Source organism: Penicillium odoratum (assembly GCF_028828045.1).
Source record: "Penicillium odoratum strain IBT 22623 chromosome Unknown utg000002l_segment0_segment0, whole genome shotgun sequence".
NCBI classification, from domain to species: Eukaryota; Fungi; Ascomycota; class Eurotiomycetes; order Eurotiales; family Aspergillaceae; genus Penicillium; species Penicillium odoratum.
Genome location: NW_026643144.1, coordinates 333,323 through 352,915, shown reverse-complemented (window position 1 = coordinate 352,915; position 19,593 = coordinate 333,323). Strand labels below are relative to the sequence as shown.

The 19,593-nt window shown below is 47.4% G+C and overlaps 8 protein-coding genes across 8 annotated transcripts; 4 read left to right on the top strand and 4 right to left on the bottom strand.

Moving 5' to 3' along the window:
- Positions 1-230: 230 nt before the first annotated feature.
- N7520_002177 (uncharacterized protein) lies at positions 231-4,764 on the top strand (the record flags this gene model as incomplete). The annotated part of the gene is made up of 4 exons (XM_057136112.1): positions 231-909; positions 1,078-2,721; positions 2,766-3,825; positions 4,737-4,764. The coding sequence occupies 4 exons, from the start codon at positions 231-233 to the stop codon at positions 4,762-4,764; spliced, it is 3,411 nt and encodes a 1,136-aa protein (XP_056998798.1).
- Positions 4,765-5,437: 673 nt separating this feature from the next.
- Positions 5,438-5,829, top strand: N7520_002176 (uncharacterized protein; the record flags this gene model as incomplete). Its single annotated transcript, XM_057136111.1, has 2 exons — positions 5,438-5,636; positions 5,696-5,829. The coding sequence occupies 2 exons, from the start codon at positions 5,438-5,440 to the stop codon at positions 5,827-5,829; spliced, it is 333 nt and encodes a 110-aa protein (XP_056998797.1).
- Positions 5,830-6,871: 1,042 nt separating this feature from the next.
- N7520_002175 (con-10 family general stress protein) lies at positions 6,872-7,170 on the top strand (the record flags this gene model as incomplete). The annotated part of the gene is made up of 2 exons (XM_057136110.1): positions 6,872-6,997; positions 7,054-7,170. The coding sequence occupies 2 exons, from the start codon at positions 6,872-6,874 to the stop codon at positions 7,168-7,170; spliced, it is 243 nt and encodes an 80-aa protein (XP_056998796.1).
- A 2,190-nt stretch (positions 7,171-9,360) lies between these two features.
- Positions 9,361-10,946, top strand: N7520_002174 (L-lactate dehydrogenase (cytochrome); the record flags this gene model as incomplete). Its single annotated transcript, XM_057136109.1, has 3 exons — positions 9,361-9,463; positions 9,510-9,823; positions 9,870-10,946. 3 exons carry the CDS (start codon positions 9,361-9,363, stop codon positions 10,944-10,946), a joined length of 1,494 nt encoding a protein of 497 aa, XP_056998795.1.
- Positions 10,947-12,132: 1,186 nt separating this feature from the next.
- On the bottom strand, positions 12,133-13,002 carry N7520_002173 (uncharacterized protein; the record flags this gene model as incomplete). Its single annotated transcript, XM_057136108.1, has 1 exon — positions 12,133-13,002. One exon carries the CDS (start codon positions 13,000-13,002, stop codon positions 12,133-12,135), a length of 870 nt encoding a protein of 289 aa, XP_056998794.1.
- A 392-nt stretch (positions 13,003-13,394) lies between these two features.
- Positions 13,395-13,625, bottom strand: N7520_002172 (uncharacterized protein; the record flags this gene model as incomplete). Its single annotated transcript, XM_057136107.1, has 2 exons — positions 13,395-13,492; positions 13,541-13,625. 2 exons carry the CDS (start codon positions 13,623-13,625, stop codon positions 13,395-13,397), a joined length of 183 nt encoding a protein of 60 aa, XP_056998793.1.
- Positions 13,626-15,843: 2,218 nt separating this feature from the next.
- N7520_002171 (uncharacterized protein) lies at positions 15,844-16,674 on the bottom strand (the record flags this gene model as incomplete). The annotated part of the gene is made up of 1 exon (XM_057136106.1): positions 15,844-16,674. The coding sequence occupies one exon, from the start codon at positions 16,672-16,674 to the stop codon at positions 15,844-15,846; it is 831 nt and encodes a 276-aa protein (XP_056998792.1).
- Positions 16,675-17,074: 400 nt separating this feature from the next.
- Positions 17,075-18,624, bottom strand: N7520_002170 (purple acid phosphatase family protein; the record flags this gene model as incomplete). Its single annotated transcript, XM_057136105.1, has 2 exons — positions 17,075-18,441; positions 18,489-18,624. The coding sequence occupies 2 exons, from the start codon at positions 18,622-18,624 to the stop codon at positions 17,075-17,077; spliced, it is 1,503 nt and encodes a 500-aa protein (XP_056998791.1).
- Positions 18,625-19,593: the final 969 nt, after the last annotated feature.

Here is a 19,593-nt window from a genome sequence, read left to right as displayed (position 1 = left end):
TCTTGTCCTCTCCTACAACTGCCTCACGAGAGTCAGTTGATGGCCTCTGCGGGTAGCTCGTCATCTCTCAGGCAGTCAAGTGTCAATTTTGTGTTTCACGTCCTTCCCTACGGCAACAGCATCGATAAGCCTTGACTATATCTCTCTCCACCATGACATTCAGCCAGTCCAGCAGTGTCACTCCTGCCCCGCTCGACTCCGCTTGGCCACCGGCCCACATTTGGGAGACTATGGGTGCGGCAGACCGTGCCAGTTGGTTAGGGCAGATACAGAAAGACAGGGCTAGACGCCTTGAATTGGATGTAGCAGAGACCGATCTACGCCGTAGAAGACCTCATGTGGACCTGCAAGATGACGATAATCTCGAAGAAAACCGTGAGCCTCCCCCTGAGGTCAAATCACTCATCGACATATTTCCGGGTGTCTCCGCCGCCCTTCTTATCCGCGTCTTCGAGAGGAAGTTGAAGGCGACTGAACTTATACGCTTCAAAGAGAAGTCAGTCACCGAGCTAGATCAGGAGGATAGAGTCTTCAAAATGACCGAATCGGGAGGCACAGTGGGCTTCAAGAAGGCAGCAGCGTCGCTTAAGGACTGGGGCCCTAACCCTCAGATATGGACGACTTGCTTTCTTGCCTATCTGGCCGTTGTAGGGTACCTCTTCGGCGAGAAACATCCTAAGGCAATTCCCAACCTCCTCATGTTTATGAGGCAGATCCTGGACTTCGCTCAGACTTATCAGTGGTCGGAAGCAGTTCTCCCACTTGCCCTTAATTTCCACCAATACATACTGGATAAAGGAGAGCTATCGACGGACAACTACCTGGTCACAGGCCCATTTCGCGAGAAATACCTCCGCCACAATCTCACCCTACCTGCGAAGTCACCAACAAATCCTCCAGCCCGGCCTCGTCAAGCCAGGAATACCAGGTCTTCGAATAATGAGACAGAGGTTTGCGATAAGTTCAATACGATAGGGTGCTCCTGGGAAGGCTGCAAGAGACGTCATGAGTGCACGGCATGCGGCCTAAGCGAGCATGGTGCCTCCTCCTGCCGCAAGAAGAAGTAGCAAGCGATAGCCCTTGAGAACTGCACTAGTGACACCGGCAACGTTGTTCTTAACCCCTTGTCCCTAAGCCTCACACCGCAGGGGCAACCACCTAGACCAAACACTGCTATTCAATATCCCGTGTTCAACCCAGAGCTCCCAAGATTACAATCCTCTCCGTCACCACTCAATGCGAAAGGCTGGAGCAATCTTCTGCGCTACTATCCAGGCGATCTGGGCTCCACTATCGCTGGGATTCTGACCTACGGTGCCCAGGTTGGCTATAGGGGCAAGAAGCAGTTTCGCTATTCCTCTAACCATCACATACACGAACCCGGCATAATCACGGCCCAACTAGCAGAAGACCTCAACCTCGGCCGTGTTAGACTAGCCTCTAGGCCCTCCTTTGTTTCACCGCTTGGGTTGGTTCCTAAGCACGATGGGGGATGGCGCCGCATCCATGACCTATCTTGGCCGCCTGGACAGGGCCTTAACCAGGGCATACCGGACTCCTGGTCAGCGATCGAATACATGACAATTGATCATATCTACGAGCAGGTCATACAAGCTGGCCGGGGTTGCACAATCATCAAGAGGGATATCAAGGACGCCTTCCGAATAGTCCCCGTTGCCGAGGATAACCAACATCTCCTTGCCTTCCAGTGGAATGACTCGACTTACGTCGAATGCTGTCTCCCCTTTGGCCTCGCAACGGCCCCATTTCTGTTCAATCTCTTCGCCGAGGCATTCCATTGGATACTCCAATGCCACCTACCTGCATTCCATATCAATCATTACCTAGACGACTTCATCGTCATTGCCCGGTCTCCCTCGGTGACCGAGCCTACGGGTCCCTTCGACGAGGTTTACAACAGGGTCACCGACTACCTACGTATCCCCCGCAATACCAAAAAGGACCAGCAAGGGACCTGCGTTACAGTCCTAGGTATCCAGATCGACTCTATTGCAATGGAAGCTCGTCTGCCACCAGAAAAGTTGTGCCGCGCCACATTGGACGCCGCAACTTGTCTGACGGCAGTGAGTCTCTCACTCAAGCAAACAGAGCGCCTCGCAGGCTTATTAGCCTTCTGTTCAAGAGTTGTCCGGCTAGGGAGAACAAGGCTACAGTCTCTATACTCCTTCCAAGCCGCTTTCCCACATGGGAGTAGCGCGCGCCGCCGTATCCCCTACGAGGTACGTGACGATTTGGAATGGTGGAGGGACTCCTTGTCTCTCTTCAACGGCGTACTCCTGATTGACCCTTGCCGCCGCACTATCACGCATCTCTACACAGATGCTTCTAGTATAGGCCAGGGGCTCTTCTTCTTCTCATCCAAGTCTACATTAGACTGCTGGCTGGCCCATTGTCACCAGCTTCATCAAAGCAATGCTGCCACATTGGCCCTTGCTCAAGACGCACACGCGCACATCAATACTCAAGAAGTAGACGCCATCCTCCAAGGCTTCCTACTCTTCAGCCACCATTGGCTCCATCATACTCTCGTTATCCACACGGATAGCTCCACAGCGCACATGGGACTCAAGAAAGGCTTCCTTCATGGTCCGCCTAACGCACCTCTAAAGAGCCTACTTATCCTAGCGGCGGCGAGAGACATCCACATCGTGCCACACTGGCTCCCCTCCCGGGAAAATACATTAGCAGATGCGCTCTCACGTAATAATCTTGAAGACATTGCTAACATTTGTCCCCACTGGCAGGACCTCTCGGTATTGAACCGCCCGCGTGGTTCTCTTCACGAGCTCCTCAGCTCAATGCAGGCCACCTGAAACTGCTCTGGAACGGACTCAGCGCTAACACACGTTCCGTTTACCTCTCCGTTCAGCGTAATTACGAAAAGCACTGCGCGCTACAGAATCTATCCGCGTGGCCAGTTTCAAGGCATTCATTGACCTCATGGCTAAGCGCACGACTTCTTGGTAACGCTAGTCAAAAGGCCGTCAAGCCTGATACCGCACTCGCCGACCTAGCCGCTCTCCGAGCCTACCATATCGACAACTTCCTTGACGATAAACTCTTTGATAATAAGCATTTCCGACGTCTTATAGACGGCGCGAGAAGACTCAATCCCATGACAAAAGTACGGCTCAGAAAACCGATTTCGCGTGACACTATCACGAAACTATCCGCAGGCCTCGCCACACTCCCGTTACGTCCCTTAGAGATGACTGCGAACCTCCTAGACGACCTGAACTTCGCAACCGCGTGTCGGGTAGCATTTGCTGGGTTTCTCCGCCTCGGAGAATTTACCTATAAGACTGAAGACCTCCGCACACGTTCTATCTTCTCCGCCACAAAGTTAACGCGCTCAGACGTCAGACTCTCGCCCTCGTTAGACCACGCGCAACTCACACTCAAGCGCAGTAAGACGGACCGCCGTCACGAAGGGGTGCAAATTATTCTTGCAAAGACGGGAGACGGCGCATGCCCAGTTGACGCCCTTCGGAAACTGCTACTTCTCGACCCCAAAGGGCCCGACGCCCCATTGTTCTCCTTCGGCAGAAGACCATTTAGCCGCAACAACTTCCTCTCGACCTTATCTACTAAGCTAAGAGCACTTGGGATACCGACACACGGATATTCAGGTCACAGCTTTCGGAAGGGTGCGGCTCAGCATGCGCACGATAGTGGGATACTCGACGACCAGATTCAGATGCTAGGGAGATGGACCTCGGAGGCATTCAGGGTCTATTTTACGACGAATGCGTCAGTCCTTTACAAGCTCAACCACCAGTTCCAGACAGGCTCCCCGGCCCCGCTGTCTCTGCTGCTTCCACCACCGTCCCCTCCACCATCCTAGTTTGGCCCGGGTCATTTGGGCCTATCTGACGCCACGGTCTACGACCGCAGCGACAGGTAACCCGTTGCGGCCAAACTAAACTCTTCTTGCTCCTCTTGACTGCGTGAGGTCACCAATAAATGCTCTTTTAATCGCCCGCTTGCCCTTCACCCTGGTTAAAGTAAACTTGCACTCCAATTCTACCGCTTTGAGGCAGTCTATTCTGTAACATCAGCGATCACCGGCGGGGAAAGCTTACTCTTGGTCTAGCACCGTGATTGGGCGGGGCAAATGGGACGGAATGACATGGCGACGCAGTAATCCGGAAGCTTCATGACTCGCCGATATTGAAAATACGGACCTGTATGGATAACCAAAATTCTCTTTCCTTCCGAAGTAGGTATTATTGGGTTCCTAAATAAAATAGTACAAAAGAGTACTATACTGATACCCCTCTCCCTTTGGGTAATTCTACCCCGCCGCAAACAGGGAAACATGTGTCGCTGATGTCCGTTTCAGTCCGTTTGCCTCTTGTTTCCTGATGCCAACATTCAATAATTTCGCATCAATTTGAATGTCTTATAGACGAACTCGACGCACGTTTAGAAAAGATCCGTGAGCCTTGACCGATGGACGTACTCGTCGAAGAATACACGATAGGGTGGATCTCTGCACTCACCATCGAGGCCATTGCGGCGAAATTGATGTTGGATGAGATAAACGAACATCCTATTTAACGTATACCTGGCGACAAGAACTCTTACTTTTGTGAGGAGATGGCTCACGGACACTTTCAAATCTATCGATTGGATCTTACAAAGAACACAGCTCAAAGTGTCACCGCGATTGTACGCAGACTTTTATGAAACTGTGAAGGGATTTAACATTCTAGAACTCAAGTCTTCCTAGACCTGACCTAACCTAAAACCTAAGTGGATTAGGTCTAAGGTTTAGATAATTCGTTCGCTGTGCAAGGCGGCTACCTTAATGTGACCGTAAACCTAGCTGATATTTGTTAATGTGCAGCGCAACGAGGTTTATCACTACGTAGCCTTTGATGGTTATGCACCGAGAGGGATCAATGCCGGCTGATAGCGATTTTCAAACCATATTGTCAACCGCCGTCTTATATCTTTGGTAAATCGAACATGCGACCATCGATGAGGGGTAGTAGAGATTTTATCCTGTTTTTCCTCCCTTATCTTCTATTTCCGCAACCGGCTAAGCCGAGAAACCTCAATTTCACAGGCAGGTTCTAGGACAGCTTCAAACAGGATTAAATTTGTTATAGATATCGAAGAGCAATTCTCGACTTGCATCAACATTAGCTTGGTTTAGTCTTTCTAATGGCGAATCCTATACCAGAAAGACTTATCCTGATTTTTGGGTTGCCACCAGCTTGATATTACGTATCTCATGCGTCAGGAAGGCAATAAACCTACAAACTTACCGCTAAAGAACTTCGAATACGTAATATCTGTTGCCAATACCAGTTTTAGATTCCCATGAAGCGGTATATAAACTGAGTTCTTCCCTGATCACCAATATTTTAATCAATCTTCTTCTATTATTTGAAATACAACACTTATCAAAATGTCGAACCCCGCCGAAAGATTTGCAGATGATCAGTATGAGGAAACCAACGATGCCTCGCCAGTGAACGATTTCAACGACGACTCCTATGCGAAGGAGCCCAATTCAAGTTTGAGAAATCAAGTACCTGTACAAGGAGACAATGAGGGGTTTGAAGACCCCATTCAACCTCCCTACTCTAACTCAGATCAACAGCTCGGTATGTCTAGCCATCAATTTTGACCACCACGCAAGTAATTATGCCGCTAATGAAAATAGAGGCGGATGAGAACGAGGCAATCGACAAGTCCAACATTATCAAAGGAGACCGCCTCCGCCATGCCAAACCTCAAACTTCGAACAAATATAACGAAGGACCAGACGAGGATGATTTGCCTGCTGAAGCTATCTGATCTGCAATTTTTCCTTTTTTATTAGTCTCCATAAGTCACTCGTTTAAGATGAAATAGGAACCCAAAAAATAAATTTCAATATATTCATGCTTTGCCTATCATTCCCGACTATAAGAGACTTGAGACCTTTTTGTTCACCAAGAGTTGGGAGTTAGTATGCACACCGGCTTCTCAATTGCTTCATGGGATGATCCTAGAAAGACCAGATCCCAGTATTCATAGCAATCAACGTCGACAGATTTACAAACCGATCTGAATAAATGAAACTCAAATTAGCAACTGCAAATTAATTTCCGGTGTGACCGAGAAATAATTGGGTAGTAATGTCAATGTTAGACACATCCTTGCGTTCAGGTTAGTGTTTCAAACATGGTCAGCTATTCTTAAAATGATGACCGATAGGGAAAATGTAGTTGACCAGATCGGGATTGATCAATCAATTTGCTTTCTAGCTCACGTAATCCAGACGTAGTAGCGGGGACGAAGCCATGGTTAATGAAACCTACTGAGCTCACATTGTGGGGTCACTGATCACTTTAACCTACGGCTGGACGGGCCGAGGTTTCGGCCAATTAACTATCGGACTACAACTGAAGTAAACCTGTTCAGTCTAGAGAATTCACGCTCATGATGCCTTACTCCTTTCACGATTTCCGTCTTTCTCCTGACTTTCTTTGGTCGGTCGGTCGGTCAGGCTTCATCATAGACTCCAATGAAATCATAATGACATGACGGTCAATAGCAATATGAGAGTTGACCTTCAACTATTAAGCTTTGAACAGGAGGTTCGCAAACCTGGCATTGATATTATCTTTACATGAGCTGGCTGAATTTCGTCAGAAATCGGTCACTGTGATTTCATTAGGGTCGGTGTAAGATTTCAAATCAACATCAAATCAAGCTCCGATATGACCTCTCATATTACCGGTCGAACATATAAATACGCGGTATCTTCGTCACCTTACTCTTCATGATCAACACAAAATCTTTTAACCTAACCTTTATTATTGATCGCCATTGAACGTACCCCATACGTGTTAACATGTCTGACAACTCCAACCCCGGTAATTTTGCCAACCGACCTCAGGAAGAGGTGAAGAATATTGCTCGGAAGGGCGGGCAGTCTAGCCATCATGGCGGATTTGCTTCGATGGATGCCGACAAGCAGGTTAGTCAAAGTTTTCACTATTTGAGACCCTATAGCTGAAATCTTTTACTTCCAAGAGGGAGATTGCGTCGGCGGGAGGTCAAGCTTCGAGCGGAAGCTTCAAGCCCGGGGACGAGAGAGCCAAGGAGGCAGGTCGAAAGGGAGGCCAGGTTACTGATCAGCCGGATGAATAGGGTGACCCTATTGTCTCGTAGTTAACAACGTCTCACAAGCTTCTTGCTTACCCGGTGCAAATAATATAAAAATATTGGTTGAAGCCCTGCGTTGCTAGGCACAGGGGTCTCAACAACATCAACTTTTGTTTTTCTGAAAACCTAAACTCATATCTCAAAGGCTTTTATTTTTCACGTTGATCTTGATTGGGCTTTTTAGTAGTGGTGCGCCGTATAGTGTGAAATATTTAGTATCACTTCTCTCTTTCATTTGAGAAAAAAGATGTTACTATAATCAAGGTCATTTATTTTCTCTTCAGCGGCGTGATTCGATCCACTAGAGCGAAGAGATTAGCTTTGGGTTACTATTGCACAGTCAGTGGCATTGGAAGATCCACTGCTAAGGCACAAGACCTTTTTATTTTTACGGGTTTTGAAAAATGCGTAGCAGTCGTGACTATGACATTAAATACTCATCATGACATGGTTGAATTATAATACAGTCATCGCCATTAAAGGTACCGGAGGTGTACAACAACTGGCCAATGCCTCAGCATTGATACGTGACTTCTCACCAAGGGTGCATAAGCAATTATCTACTGCCAGTACCACGGAGCATATAGTGTGGTCCCAACTTGATTTGAATTGTGCATTGTTGCTTGCTTATACGCTAGTCGCTGCGCGACACTCCACGAATGAGCTCCAAATTAATATATTTATACTGTGAGGGAAAACTGGCCCTGGCTGTCTGAGTCAACGGATGGGTCGAAATGCCCAGGAAAATACAATGGGTAGGAGTATAAATGAAGAAATCTATGGTAGTGCAGACTTGGAGGGCAGGGTGAAGGTGAACTTAGACTACCATAATGGAAGTATTCTCAAGCGCATGAGATTCAGAGAGTGTGTAGACTCACTAAGCTACCCTGTAGACTCCTAAATTCCCCAGCAATCCCCTGCCAGTGCTGAGGAGGCATACCCAAACAGTCTGTTTTGTACAAAAACAAGCCCATCTATGGCACAACACTATGTGGTGGGCATCTTCTCACTACACCTTCCGTTCATCGACGAGGCACTAAACCCATCCACATTAACACCGTCAACTTCGACACCCTTGTCACTAATACCATCATCTATAATGTCAACAGGCATCTCAAGATCCGTGAATAGTAGATCATTTCTACTTACGAGTCGCCTGTATTCGATCCTTTTCGCCCGATGAGAAACTCCTGTACGTATGTTCTTGCTTCCCGTGTGAATTAATATTTTGCACACACAAGTCCTTTGCAATGAAATTTACAATAGAAAGACTGACGAGATCTATTCCTAAATATTAATATCTTGCATTTCAAGAATGAGCGCTCCAGAATGAGTTTTCATGGCACCACTATAGTCTTCTTCCCTGGTCCGGGCTTACGTAACGTTTCCATGAACAGGGCGTGCAGGACTTAGCTTCTACAATTGCCAAAGCGACACTTTGATACTGGTCCCTAGCACCACGAAGAGGTTCAGTCAGCATAGTGGAAAATATCATGTACGTAATCCCCAGTGTTATGAACATCATGCCTAGTAATATCTCACACCTGTTGTTTGCTATACCTTTCTAATGCAGGTATTCTGGACAAACGAGAATCAAAGGAACACATAGAACCGACCCAAATAGAAAAACTGACTGATGAAGGATTTGAAACAAGGCCAATGCCAATCATAGTCTCACCAACGAAGCTTTTGGAATATTCGGTAGTACATTGGCCGGACCATGTGCAAAAGACTGCTTTAACTTCAGACCCAGAAGTGTCCAGTCGACTACACCAAGTATATAATGAGACTGAAAATTCGTTTTCGCTATGGTTTCCTACCTTTTAAAAAGCAGTGAGGTCATAGGGTGGTTGGGAATAATCATTTATGTAATGCGTCTACTGCTACTGGCTAATATTTTCCCGCATTGATCCCGGAATAGATATGCCCGACCTCATTATCCTTATCCTAATTATACTTATGCCACAAGTAAGCGACATGTTCCGACATAAATTCTTTATCTCTTATCGCACGAGATGGCGGAAACCTTGGGTTCTGTCGGAATGAACAGTCGGCCGAGAGCTCCCCGCAACTTTTGATCCCCGGACTCAATTAGCCCGAGGTCCCTTTGGACTCTTTTCTACCCTTCAATCTTCCTCCCTTCGATAACTATCCGCATTCCAATTCACTCTCATCATGTCTAAACTTACTGGCGCTAACGTCGCCGAGCACAACTCCAAGGACTCGTGCTGGGTCATTGTGCACGGCAAAGCCTACGACGTCACCGAGTTCCTACCAGGTAAGACGCCCGGTATCATGTGTCAACGCTTCCTAATGCAATTTAGAGCACCCCGGAGGCCAGAAGATTATCCTGAAGTATGCAGGCAAAGATGCGACCGAGGAATTTGACCCCATCCACCCTCCCGATACCCTGGACAAGTTCCTAGATCAATCCAAGCACCTTGGTGAGGTCGACATGAGCACCGTCGAGCAGGAGGAGAAGGCTTTCGATCCGGAGGAGGCTGATCGCCAAGTCCGTATCAAACAGATGCCTCCCCTGGCAGCCTGCTACAATCTCATGGACTTTGAGGCGGTCGCAAGACGGGTGATGAAGAAGACCGCATGGGCATACTACTCCAGTGGAGCGGATGATGAAATTGTAAGAACACCCCAAAACCAACGAGACTCAATTCTTACTTTCCCAGACAATGCGCGAGAACCACGCAGCCTTCCACAAAATCTGGTTCCGTCCCCGTATCCTCGTCGACGTCGAACATATTGACATGTCAACCACCATGCTCGGAGATAAATGCTCTATCCCCTTCTACGTCACCGCCACCGCTCTAGGCAAACTCGGCCACCCAGAAGGAGAAGTCGTCCTCACAAAAGCAGCCAAGCAACACAATGTCATTCAGATGATCCCCACACTAGCCTCCTGCTCCTTTGACGAGATCGTCGACGCAAAACAAGGTGACCAGGTCCAATGGCTCCAGCTTTACGTGAACAAGGACCGCGCAATCACAGAAAAGATCGTCGCACACGCCGAGAAGCGCGGGTGCAAGGGCCTCTTCATCACTGTTGATGCACCTCAACTCGGTCGCAGAGAGAAGGACATGCGATCGAAGTTTTCCGACGCAGGATCCAATGTCCAATCCGGAGATGGGAACGTCGATCGTTCGCAGGGTGCTGCACGCGCTATCTCAAGCTTTATTGACCCCGCGCTCTCATGGAAGGATATCCCCTGGTTCCGTTCTATCACCCGCATGCCTATCGTGTTGAAGGGTGTTCAATGCGTCGAGGACGTCCTCCGTGCTGTGGAAGCCGGTGTGGATGGTGTAGTCCTCTCCAACCACGGAGGTCGGCAGCTTGAAACAGCTCGCTCCGGAATAGAAGTTCTGGCAGAGGTCATGCCTGCTCTTCGTGAGCGTGGCTGGGAGAAGCGTATCGAAGTCTACGTTGATGGTGGTGTTCGTCGCGCAACTGATATTATTAAGGCACTCTGTCTCGGTGCTAAGGGTGTTGGAATTGGTCGTCCATTCCTGTTCGCTATGTCCTCGTATGGTCTTGATGGTGTTGATCGTGCGATGCAGTTGTTGAAGGATGAGATGGAGATGAACATGCGTTTGATTGGTGCTAGGACAATTGAGGAGTTGAATCCTAGCTTGTTGGATACCCGGGGTCTCATGGGTGGGCATGCGGGTGTTATTCCCTCTGACACATTGGGATTGGGCGCGTATGATCCGCTTGAGGCGCCGAGGTTCAATGAGAAAGCCAAACTGTAGATAAGCCAGGTCCAGATATTTACGGCCGCGGGCGGGTGTTGGGTTTAATTTTGTATTTTGAAAATTGTTGGTAGATATTGTTGATCATATATACCCATGTCATATACGGCATGCCATAACCAAATGAAGTAATCACATAAATTTCAGATTCAGTATTATTTATCTAGATAGAGCGTTTCCTGTCCCAGTCCTTGGCTTTCTTCTTCCGCATAAGAAACTAAGTATATTAAATGTGGAGGAAAGAGTAAATCCGTCTTTTGAGACACGCTATGCCTATTACAGTTATCTAAGTTCACATTAGGGTTGGACCCCTTTTCCGGATAGCACAACTAGTTACAAGACATCTAAAAGCAGAAGCATGAATTATCCTTTCGTTTGGGTCTCATTTGTTTGTTCCATATTTCTGGGGAAATGCCTAAAAATCCATCAATGGAAGGATTATCAGCTTCGCACCAAGTCCTCACTTCTTCAACTCTCTTGGAACAGATCTTTACTTGGATTCATGAGGATATTGATGGCTGGTGGGCAGTACCTGAAGTATCAGAGAAACCTTCCCCAGAGGAGAGCGCGGACCCAACAGATGATGATTCTAGGCCCTACATCGACAGAGTGGGTGTTCTGCTTCGCTGCGCTCTAGTCAGCAAACAATGGTTTTGTGAAGCCGCGCGAGTACTATGGCGGAATTGGGATGACAATCGTTTTTACGGCTCGGTTTTCACAGAAATCTTTCAGAAGATCGAACCAATACGTCGACAAATTTACGCAAATATGATAATATCCCAAAGTCTTTGTACTAAATCAAATGTTTGAATAGGTCCGCTTTCCCAATATTAAGACTATAGAGTTTCTTGATCATGCTAAAGTTTGGCCGGGTGAGTTACAGAAGCTCAAGGATCGGCTTCCACATCTTCAACAGCTAAATGTACTGCGTGTGGTGGAAAGTATGGTAGAAGGGCGTGATGCTTGATCTATCAAACAGAGTGGGGGTTACTCGTGCGCGCACAATGACCAGTTTCGCTTAAATAAGTATATACCTACTTAGTACAGATCTCGAAATCCAATCCAAGAAGTCTGATGCAACATTAAATTGGATGATCAATTTTGGAGTGTACCTAGCCTAAAATAAACATTCCAATCTGAAGCGGTTGTCGCTCTGTCCAGGTGGTAGGAACTTCCAAACTCCTTCTCATGCCTTGGGTAAAGCAAAACCACAATCCTTCAAAAAAGCCAAACCCCTCTCATTCAAATCCGGATACCGACGCAAGGAACATAAATCCAACCAAAAATTGTGACCCTCCTCAAATTTCGGCATATACTTGCGCAGGGTATCCTTCCACTGCTTATCCTCTTCCCCAAGACCAATTCCAGCACACGCAAACTCCCACCAAACAGGATAAATTCCAGCCCCTTCCCAATCGATAATACCTGACAAGTTACCATTCTCCACCATGATATTCACACTGGTTAAATCCGTATGGCTGAACGTATAAGTTGCGGCAGTTGGCATTCGTTCACGTAGTCTCAAGCGAATCTCCTCTGGTACGTGTGATAAAGCCAAGGCCATCTGATTCCAGAATTCCTCGTCAGAAGACATGGGTTCATGCGGAGTCCCATAGTAGCTTCCGAATAGAAATGCGTGATATAACGGCTTCTCATCTAGAGATTCCATGCGAGTTGACTGGAGCCCTCGAAGTTGAATGAGGTAATCCGCCATCTGTTTTGCGATGCGCTCTCTGTCCTCTTCGGATAGTATAGGCCACGCCTCATCCAAGTTCTGTCCTGGAATTCGCCTGCTCATCTTAAAGGACATATCTTCTTCTTCCCAGGCTTCCATAATCTCGGGTATAGGAATGGAAGTTCTTTCTGCTAGGAATGCTATGTTGATGGATTCGAAATTAGGCGGCGCGGCGGGTCTTTCTTTGAGGATGAGTTTTGAGCCTAGGGACCATGCTCGAGTGGAGACGCCGTAGAAGATCTTAATGTGGCTGTTATAGTGGCATGCTTTTTGGCGTGCTGGGGTCCAGCTGCATGCTGAGCAGATATTTTCTGATTCCATTTGTATGTATGAGTGTTCAAATTTTGGGAGCTGGCCCGTGGATTCTTATACTTTGGGTAACGTGATGCCCCCCTTCATGCGGCTCAAAGAGCGGTCTAGCTCTATGCAATAAACGTTTGAGATTTGTCAGAAAGGTCATGCATCTTGGTTGATGTATATTGCATTGTGCATATAATATTCTAAATCGAGTTGCAAGAACTCAGGTTCTAGCACACATCGAAAGATATTCAGGGATTTATTTCAAGACAAGGAACTCGAAGGTAAATCTCAAATAGCATTCTTAATCTAGTCAAAACGGGACCAGCCTGTCTATTGACTCCATCTATTCCAGTCCTAGAATAAAAGAAAACATCCATCACCGCTGAACAAAAATAGGTCGATATTGGTATGCCCTAGTTAGGGATGCAGACGCCGGCGTTCCACTCAGTGGCACCGACACATTGCCAGCTATCACAGCAGGGGTTACTAGATGTGCAAGCAACATCGTAGTCTGGTGAATGTCAGCAAATATCCAAATCTGGAATTGTAGTACACGTACTGGCGACGCAGGTGCGCTTCTCAAAGTCAGAGGAGGCGGAGGCAACGGCAGCCAGGGTAGCAATGACAATGGTAATGAACTGCATTTTGATGGTCGAAGTGGGTGATTGAAAGATCGGTTGATGCTTCTAGTGTTGGATGGTAGATTTGTAGATTGATGGATGGATGTTCAGTTATTGAGGAAAGATCAAATTATTTATTTCCAAGCCAAGCCATACAGGATCTCATATAATCCATATTCGGTTGCCTGTATGTATACCAATTGAGCGTTCCAACATTGAACCTGAGATGTTTGATCGTGGCTTATTTACGCGATCTGGATACGATTGTCGTTGGGCCTGTGAGACTCATTTTTGCCACCCTTATACCGACCTCAATCCAGTAAGCGGTAGTAGCGCATCATACTGCCTTTTTAGGTCACATTGTGAACGGCCCCTATATGGAGCATAAATGAATAGTTATGCATAGGGCGAATTATGTAGCGCAAGTGGTTGAATCGGGGCCAATTGCTCTACCCGAGATCGATACCCCTTTCCACGGCGCGCCCCGCCCCACTAACGCCCCTTCCGACCACCCGCACCGGTGGTCTACAAATTATGCACAAGTGTAAATGAAATCGTTTCAGTTTGAGTAAATCATTGCAACAGTATCCTTGATTAGATCTGAGATGTCTAAATATCCATGGCTAAATCCATTTTCTGGCGGCTGACTTGGTAAGAGCCTCAAGGGTCTGCTTGAGCTTCTACCTTAGCTTTCGACGTGAGGTTAGTATAAGAGTTTACTTGGCTTGCTGGATCTGGGATGTCTATGGATTATGAGGGTCTACTTGATTTCATTCATACTAGCGTGTCTGAGTATAATATCGTGTTATCCAGGATTCACATCATGTTGCCTAGGATGCGTGTCGCGTCTTCACATATCACCGTTAGAAGTACCACAAGGGTCTAACTCATTTTTTTCTGATTTTAGAATTGCGTTTAATTTCTGACCTCAGGATTCATGAAGGATATAATCCCTTACAGTATTTAGTATCCCAAGAGTCCAATCTAGTTTCTGGGGTATCTGGACTCCAATGTTAGAAACCAGAGTTTTTCAAACATATGGAATGATAACAACAGGACCATGGATTGTTTGCCTACCCAGTAGGAGGTTCGAGGACTGTGTACAATAAATATAAATACTGTACATAGATAAGGGAAGCATGAAAGGCGTTACATACGATACTTCATATATTGGGCAAATTCGAGCCTAATAGTGATACAGCCTACTAGTATGATAGGCAGCTCCTTGAAAATCCGAGACAGGTTTGGAATGGATTGGTCTGCACACTATACGCGATATGGTCACTTTCAAAGAATCATGATATGGTGATCTCCCAAATACGACTCAGGATGAAACCGAGCAAACAAAAGGAAAGGCCGAGCACCAGGTGATCTACGTTACCCTCGTGATTGGTCGATGCTGTTTGCAGGTGGTGATCTTGCGCTTCATTCACTTCACCGCAGTGACCCCACCCAGTACTATAAATATTTCTTTCCTCACCTCCCTTCTCTCTTCTTCCTCCTTCATGACTTGACGTTCAAACTTCCATTTCTTTGAACGATCTTCTCTTATTCAAGCTCTATCATATGTCTGCCATGTCGTCGAATATTCAACTTCAAACCTCAAACCTCAAATAAAGAACAAAAATTCCAACTTAGGAACTTCCATCCATGTGTCTATTGAAACAAACATCTTCCACCTCAACCCATCATGTCAATTCCCCTTGATGCAGTGATCACACGATGATCAACGAGACTCTGAGCTTAGCCTGACGAGTTCCAAGGTTTGTTTACAACCCTTATCCGCTCTGATGTCTTATTAAATTGTCAGGCTTTACCAATCATTCCAGACAATTTCCCAATTTTGCTTCCACATCAACTGAGTCTGACTGAAAAGTCATTCTTCCTTTTTGAAGCTTCCAACATCTGCGAAAACCGCCTTGGGACTCGTCATCGGCATCAACAAAAGAAAAGGTGGTGTGGAGGGACAACCCACTTGGCGCATTTGCGGTAAGGAAGCACCTATTTGGGAAGGAGGACACAGCCTCAATCAAGGTTCGAAAACGGCATGCGGTGAAGAAGCACCGGCCAAAACAAGGGGATGTGCTGAAATTGGCGTTCAATAGGATATCTGGGATGGTGGAACCACAAATGAGTCGTTGAGATTGCTTTTCCTCTATGTTGATACTTTGCATTCGACTTGTTTATGCTTAAGAAGAGCTTGTCATACTAGACCATACATCTAATCTTCCTCATGCACATATTACTTGACCTCCGCAAATTGTTGCAATCCTTGATAGAGCCTATCAAAGACACCTCCATACCACCCCATAGCCTCCTCCCACTCATGTATTGGCAAAGTCATATGCATCATTTTCAACCAACCCCCAACAATACAATCCGCATAACTCGCCCGCTGACCAAGAATAAAAGGCCCACTCTCCCGATCTAAAAGTTTCGCTAGATCAGCCAATGCCTCCCGAAACGAAGTCATCATTTTCGCCCGATCCTCCTCTCCGAACACAAAGGGCTCCGAAGACTTGGCACCAGCCCGCTCGGCAAACATGGCTCCAATCTCCTCCGCATATGCAGGATCAAATTGCATCCCCGTCCCCATGAGCATGACATGAGCGGTAAAAACCGTATCCACACTCGTGTTGAACCGGACATATTCACCGAATTCACCCTCTTCCCGCTCCGAGAGCGGAACTAGAAAAGGTGCGTCGTGTTTGTATGTGAAATCGAGTTTTTGAGGTGGCAAGAGATCACCAGCTCCGGAATTGGGGTACTGCTTTTGGAGGTAGATTGCTATATCGAAGGAGTCTCCGAGTATGGAGTTTGTTGTGGAGTCGGTGAGCACGGGAAGTGTGTAGTAGTCGCTTCCGTCGGCGAATTTGCGGGATGGTGCTGCGCCAATTTCTTTGCGGACTTTGGCGATGTGGGGCATTTGGATCCATTGGGTTTTGTAGGGGATTCCCTTGAAGTTTAGGGCGTAGCGCGCTTTCCATGGGTTTGGGGCTGCGGCGGTTGATTCCACGGGGGGGCGGAATGCGATGTCGTAGAAGGAGAGTGCGGGAGATTGATCTGATGTCATTTTGATTGAAATTGTGTAGATTTTGGAAGATTTATGATCACCCTTAGAATTGGGAATTGGAGTGGAATTGATCTATGCTTTTATATCTTCAGGACCGGAGGTGAGTCTGAGACATGAGGGGTGAGCAATTGTGAGTAATAGTGGGGCTACCGACGATATCGACGATATCGACCAATGGGAAACAGCAATTCTTTGACGGAAGCACATTCTGGTAACAGAATGTGGTTAGTAAACTCTTGGCTAGGTTGGAGACGGTCGGGAATCAAGATCTCATGTTTAATTCTATTGGAGCTCGGGACAGATATACTATCTCAACGAATCATTTCATAGTCCATCTATTTTCTAAATCTAGCAAATATACCTAGGCTATCCTTTACACGCTATATCCTCTTTTCTCCATCTACTGCACCACAAACTGAGTCTTGTGCGACTTGTAAAGGGTACTACTATCCAAAACCGCTCCAGTAGATGAGCGAATAAAATCAATCTGCAGATTCTGCTCATCCAAAAACTTCAGCGTCGCATAGCTGTAGTCATCCGCATAAGCAAACTCAGTATAATCAGGCTCTGTCCCAACATCACTCAACCCTTCAATATTACCCGCTCCACCCGCAATGATATACATAGGCGCCTTGGGATCCGTCAGATTGGCCGAGTCAACAGTACCGTTGTAAATGGGCGTGAATCGCTGCGAATTGTGCACGTGGCCGAATACAGCCAAGTCCACGCCATATGTGTAGAATAGTTCTTCAAAGGCGTCCTGGCATGAGTCGCAAATGTTATCTGAGCCACCGGTGCTGTACCATGGTCTGTGGCCGGCGACGATGAGCCAGGGTGTTACTGTTCTGTCGACACTCGCGAGATCGGCTTTCAGGAAATCGATCTGTTGGTCCGCTTTGCCGAATGGGCCGCTGTCTAGCTTTGCGGAGCCGTCGGTGCCGTCGGGGGCATCGGTGAAATCGGTCTCGGTGTTGATCATGACGATATGTGCCATGCCGTATTCAAAGGAATACCAGAATGGGGGGAGGGCATAACTCTGCGCCTGGGTAGCGAGTGCTTGGGCGGTTGTGTTTGTTGACGACGAGGCGAATGGCGTGGGCATGGTCTTCTCGAAGCGGTGCATGAAATCGGTGAAGTTTTTCTGGCCTTCCGGGCAGAGTTCAAGAAGGTATGGGATTTCTGAGCAGTCTGCTTCGTGATTGCCAGGACTGGCCATGTAAAGCTTGCGCCCGGCGATGGGTGCGAGTTGGTCGTAGAACTGTTCCAGGATGGATTGGTAGGCCTCTGTGCCGTCTAGCAGGTTTGAGATCTTCTCATACCAGTCATCGGCGTAGGCAAAGTCACCTGGGTGGAGGACAATTTCATAGTCGTCCACAGTCTGAGCAAGACGGCCGATGGTGGTGTGGTTTAGCGCGGGCTGAACCGAAGGAATTGTATCTTTCTTAGAGTTGGTGGAGGAGATGGTGAAACCATCTGCGCCGTAGACACCAAGATCAATCACTACATCGAGATTGAATGCGGTCTTGTCTCCGGGAGTACGGGGGCTGAGGAAATGATCCACACTGGAGTTGGTTGATACGATCTTGTAGTAGTAGGTGGTGGCTGGAGTAAGATCCGTCAAAATTACTGCGTTGGACCATGTCCGTGAAGTAGAATAAGTGGTGGATCCGGTGGAACAAGCTTCAGAACTCAAGTCATCAGCCGAGGTACCATAAGCCACACAGCTTTGGTTCAGTTGTTCGTATGTGTTCCAGCCAACAGAGACGGCTACAAAGGTTAGCATTTTATTCAGGAACAAGCGACACGACTCTTACAATTAGGTCCGTAGACAGCTAAACGCTGCTGCACTGGAGTGGTCAAATCTGTCGGGATAGTAGGATAGTTCACACTGGCAAGACTGCTTGCAGCCAGCACTGGGAGCACCTTCAGAAAAGAGGTGAACCCGACCATTTTGATTCCAGCTATGCCAACTTAAAGCTATCAAAGTAGTTATCCAACAAAATGAGCCAGCCATCTTCATCCCTTTTATATTTCCATGATTGATTGAAATATGCATGTGCTTCAAATCTGCAGGTCCAGCAGACCAATCACTCGGAATAGGGATGCCACGCCGAGCACTTCATTATGACTGTCGATCACTTCTCGCCATGGCTGGGTGAACACCGCATTTAATCCAGTTTAGGGCTTCGCTTATGGAAGATTAAGCTCCCGGCCATCGGACCATACAATTGTCCCGACGCACGTGGACCATGTGGGGATCGTGAATCGTTCAAACTTGTACCTGACCAATTACTAATGCCAACTTTTGATTCGGTCAATATAATCTATATATTATGCTAGTGTGAAGAAACTAATTCCAATGCACTATTCCCGTTACTTCCTCAGTTCCGTGCCCACACCGCGAGCCCGACGGCGAATGTGAAACACCCAGGTACCTTCTGACTCGCCAATCCGCATCATTTATTTCACCTCGGAAGCCTTTCCATCTCACAGGTCCTGTAATGACCCTGGAGTCTACCCACTGCACCTGCGCGCACTTCATGAGGATGTCCTGGGAACCATCCCGCCGCTAAGCCCCGACCGAAGAACGGGAAGAAAACTGCGCCAAATTCGCCGTATCCGGTCTGTCCCTCCGATGACAATTATGAACAGAAAAAAAGTTGCTCACTAAATGAGAATTCTGTTGTGGTCGCCTTCGCCTTCATTGAGCAGGAATAAAGGCGCGAGAGGTCGTAACTGGACTCGGAAGTCGTGAGCATGTCGAGAGAGGATGAATATGTCTCCCAGACCTGGCATTGATTGTGGCTCCTAATTTGGCGTTTCCGCCCAGAATCCACCTATTCTAGCTACCGCTCCGTGGAAGTGTGTTTAGCGCTAGACTAATACGGCCTGTAGCCACCCCTCTAACCATCTCCGACG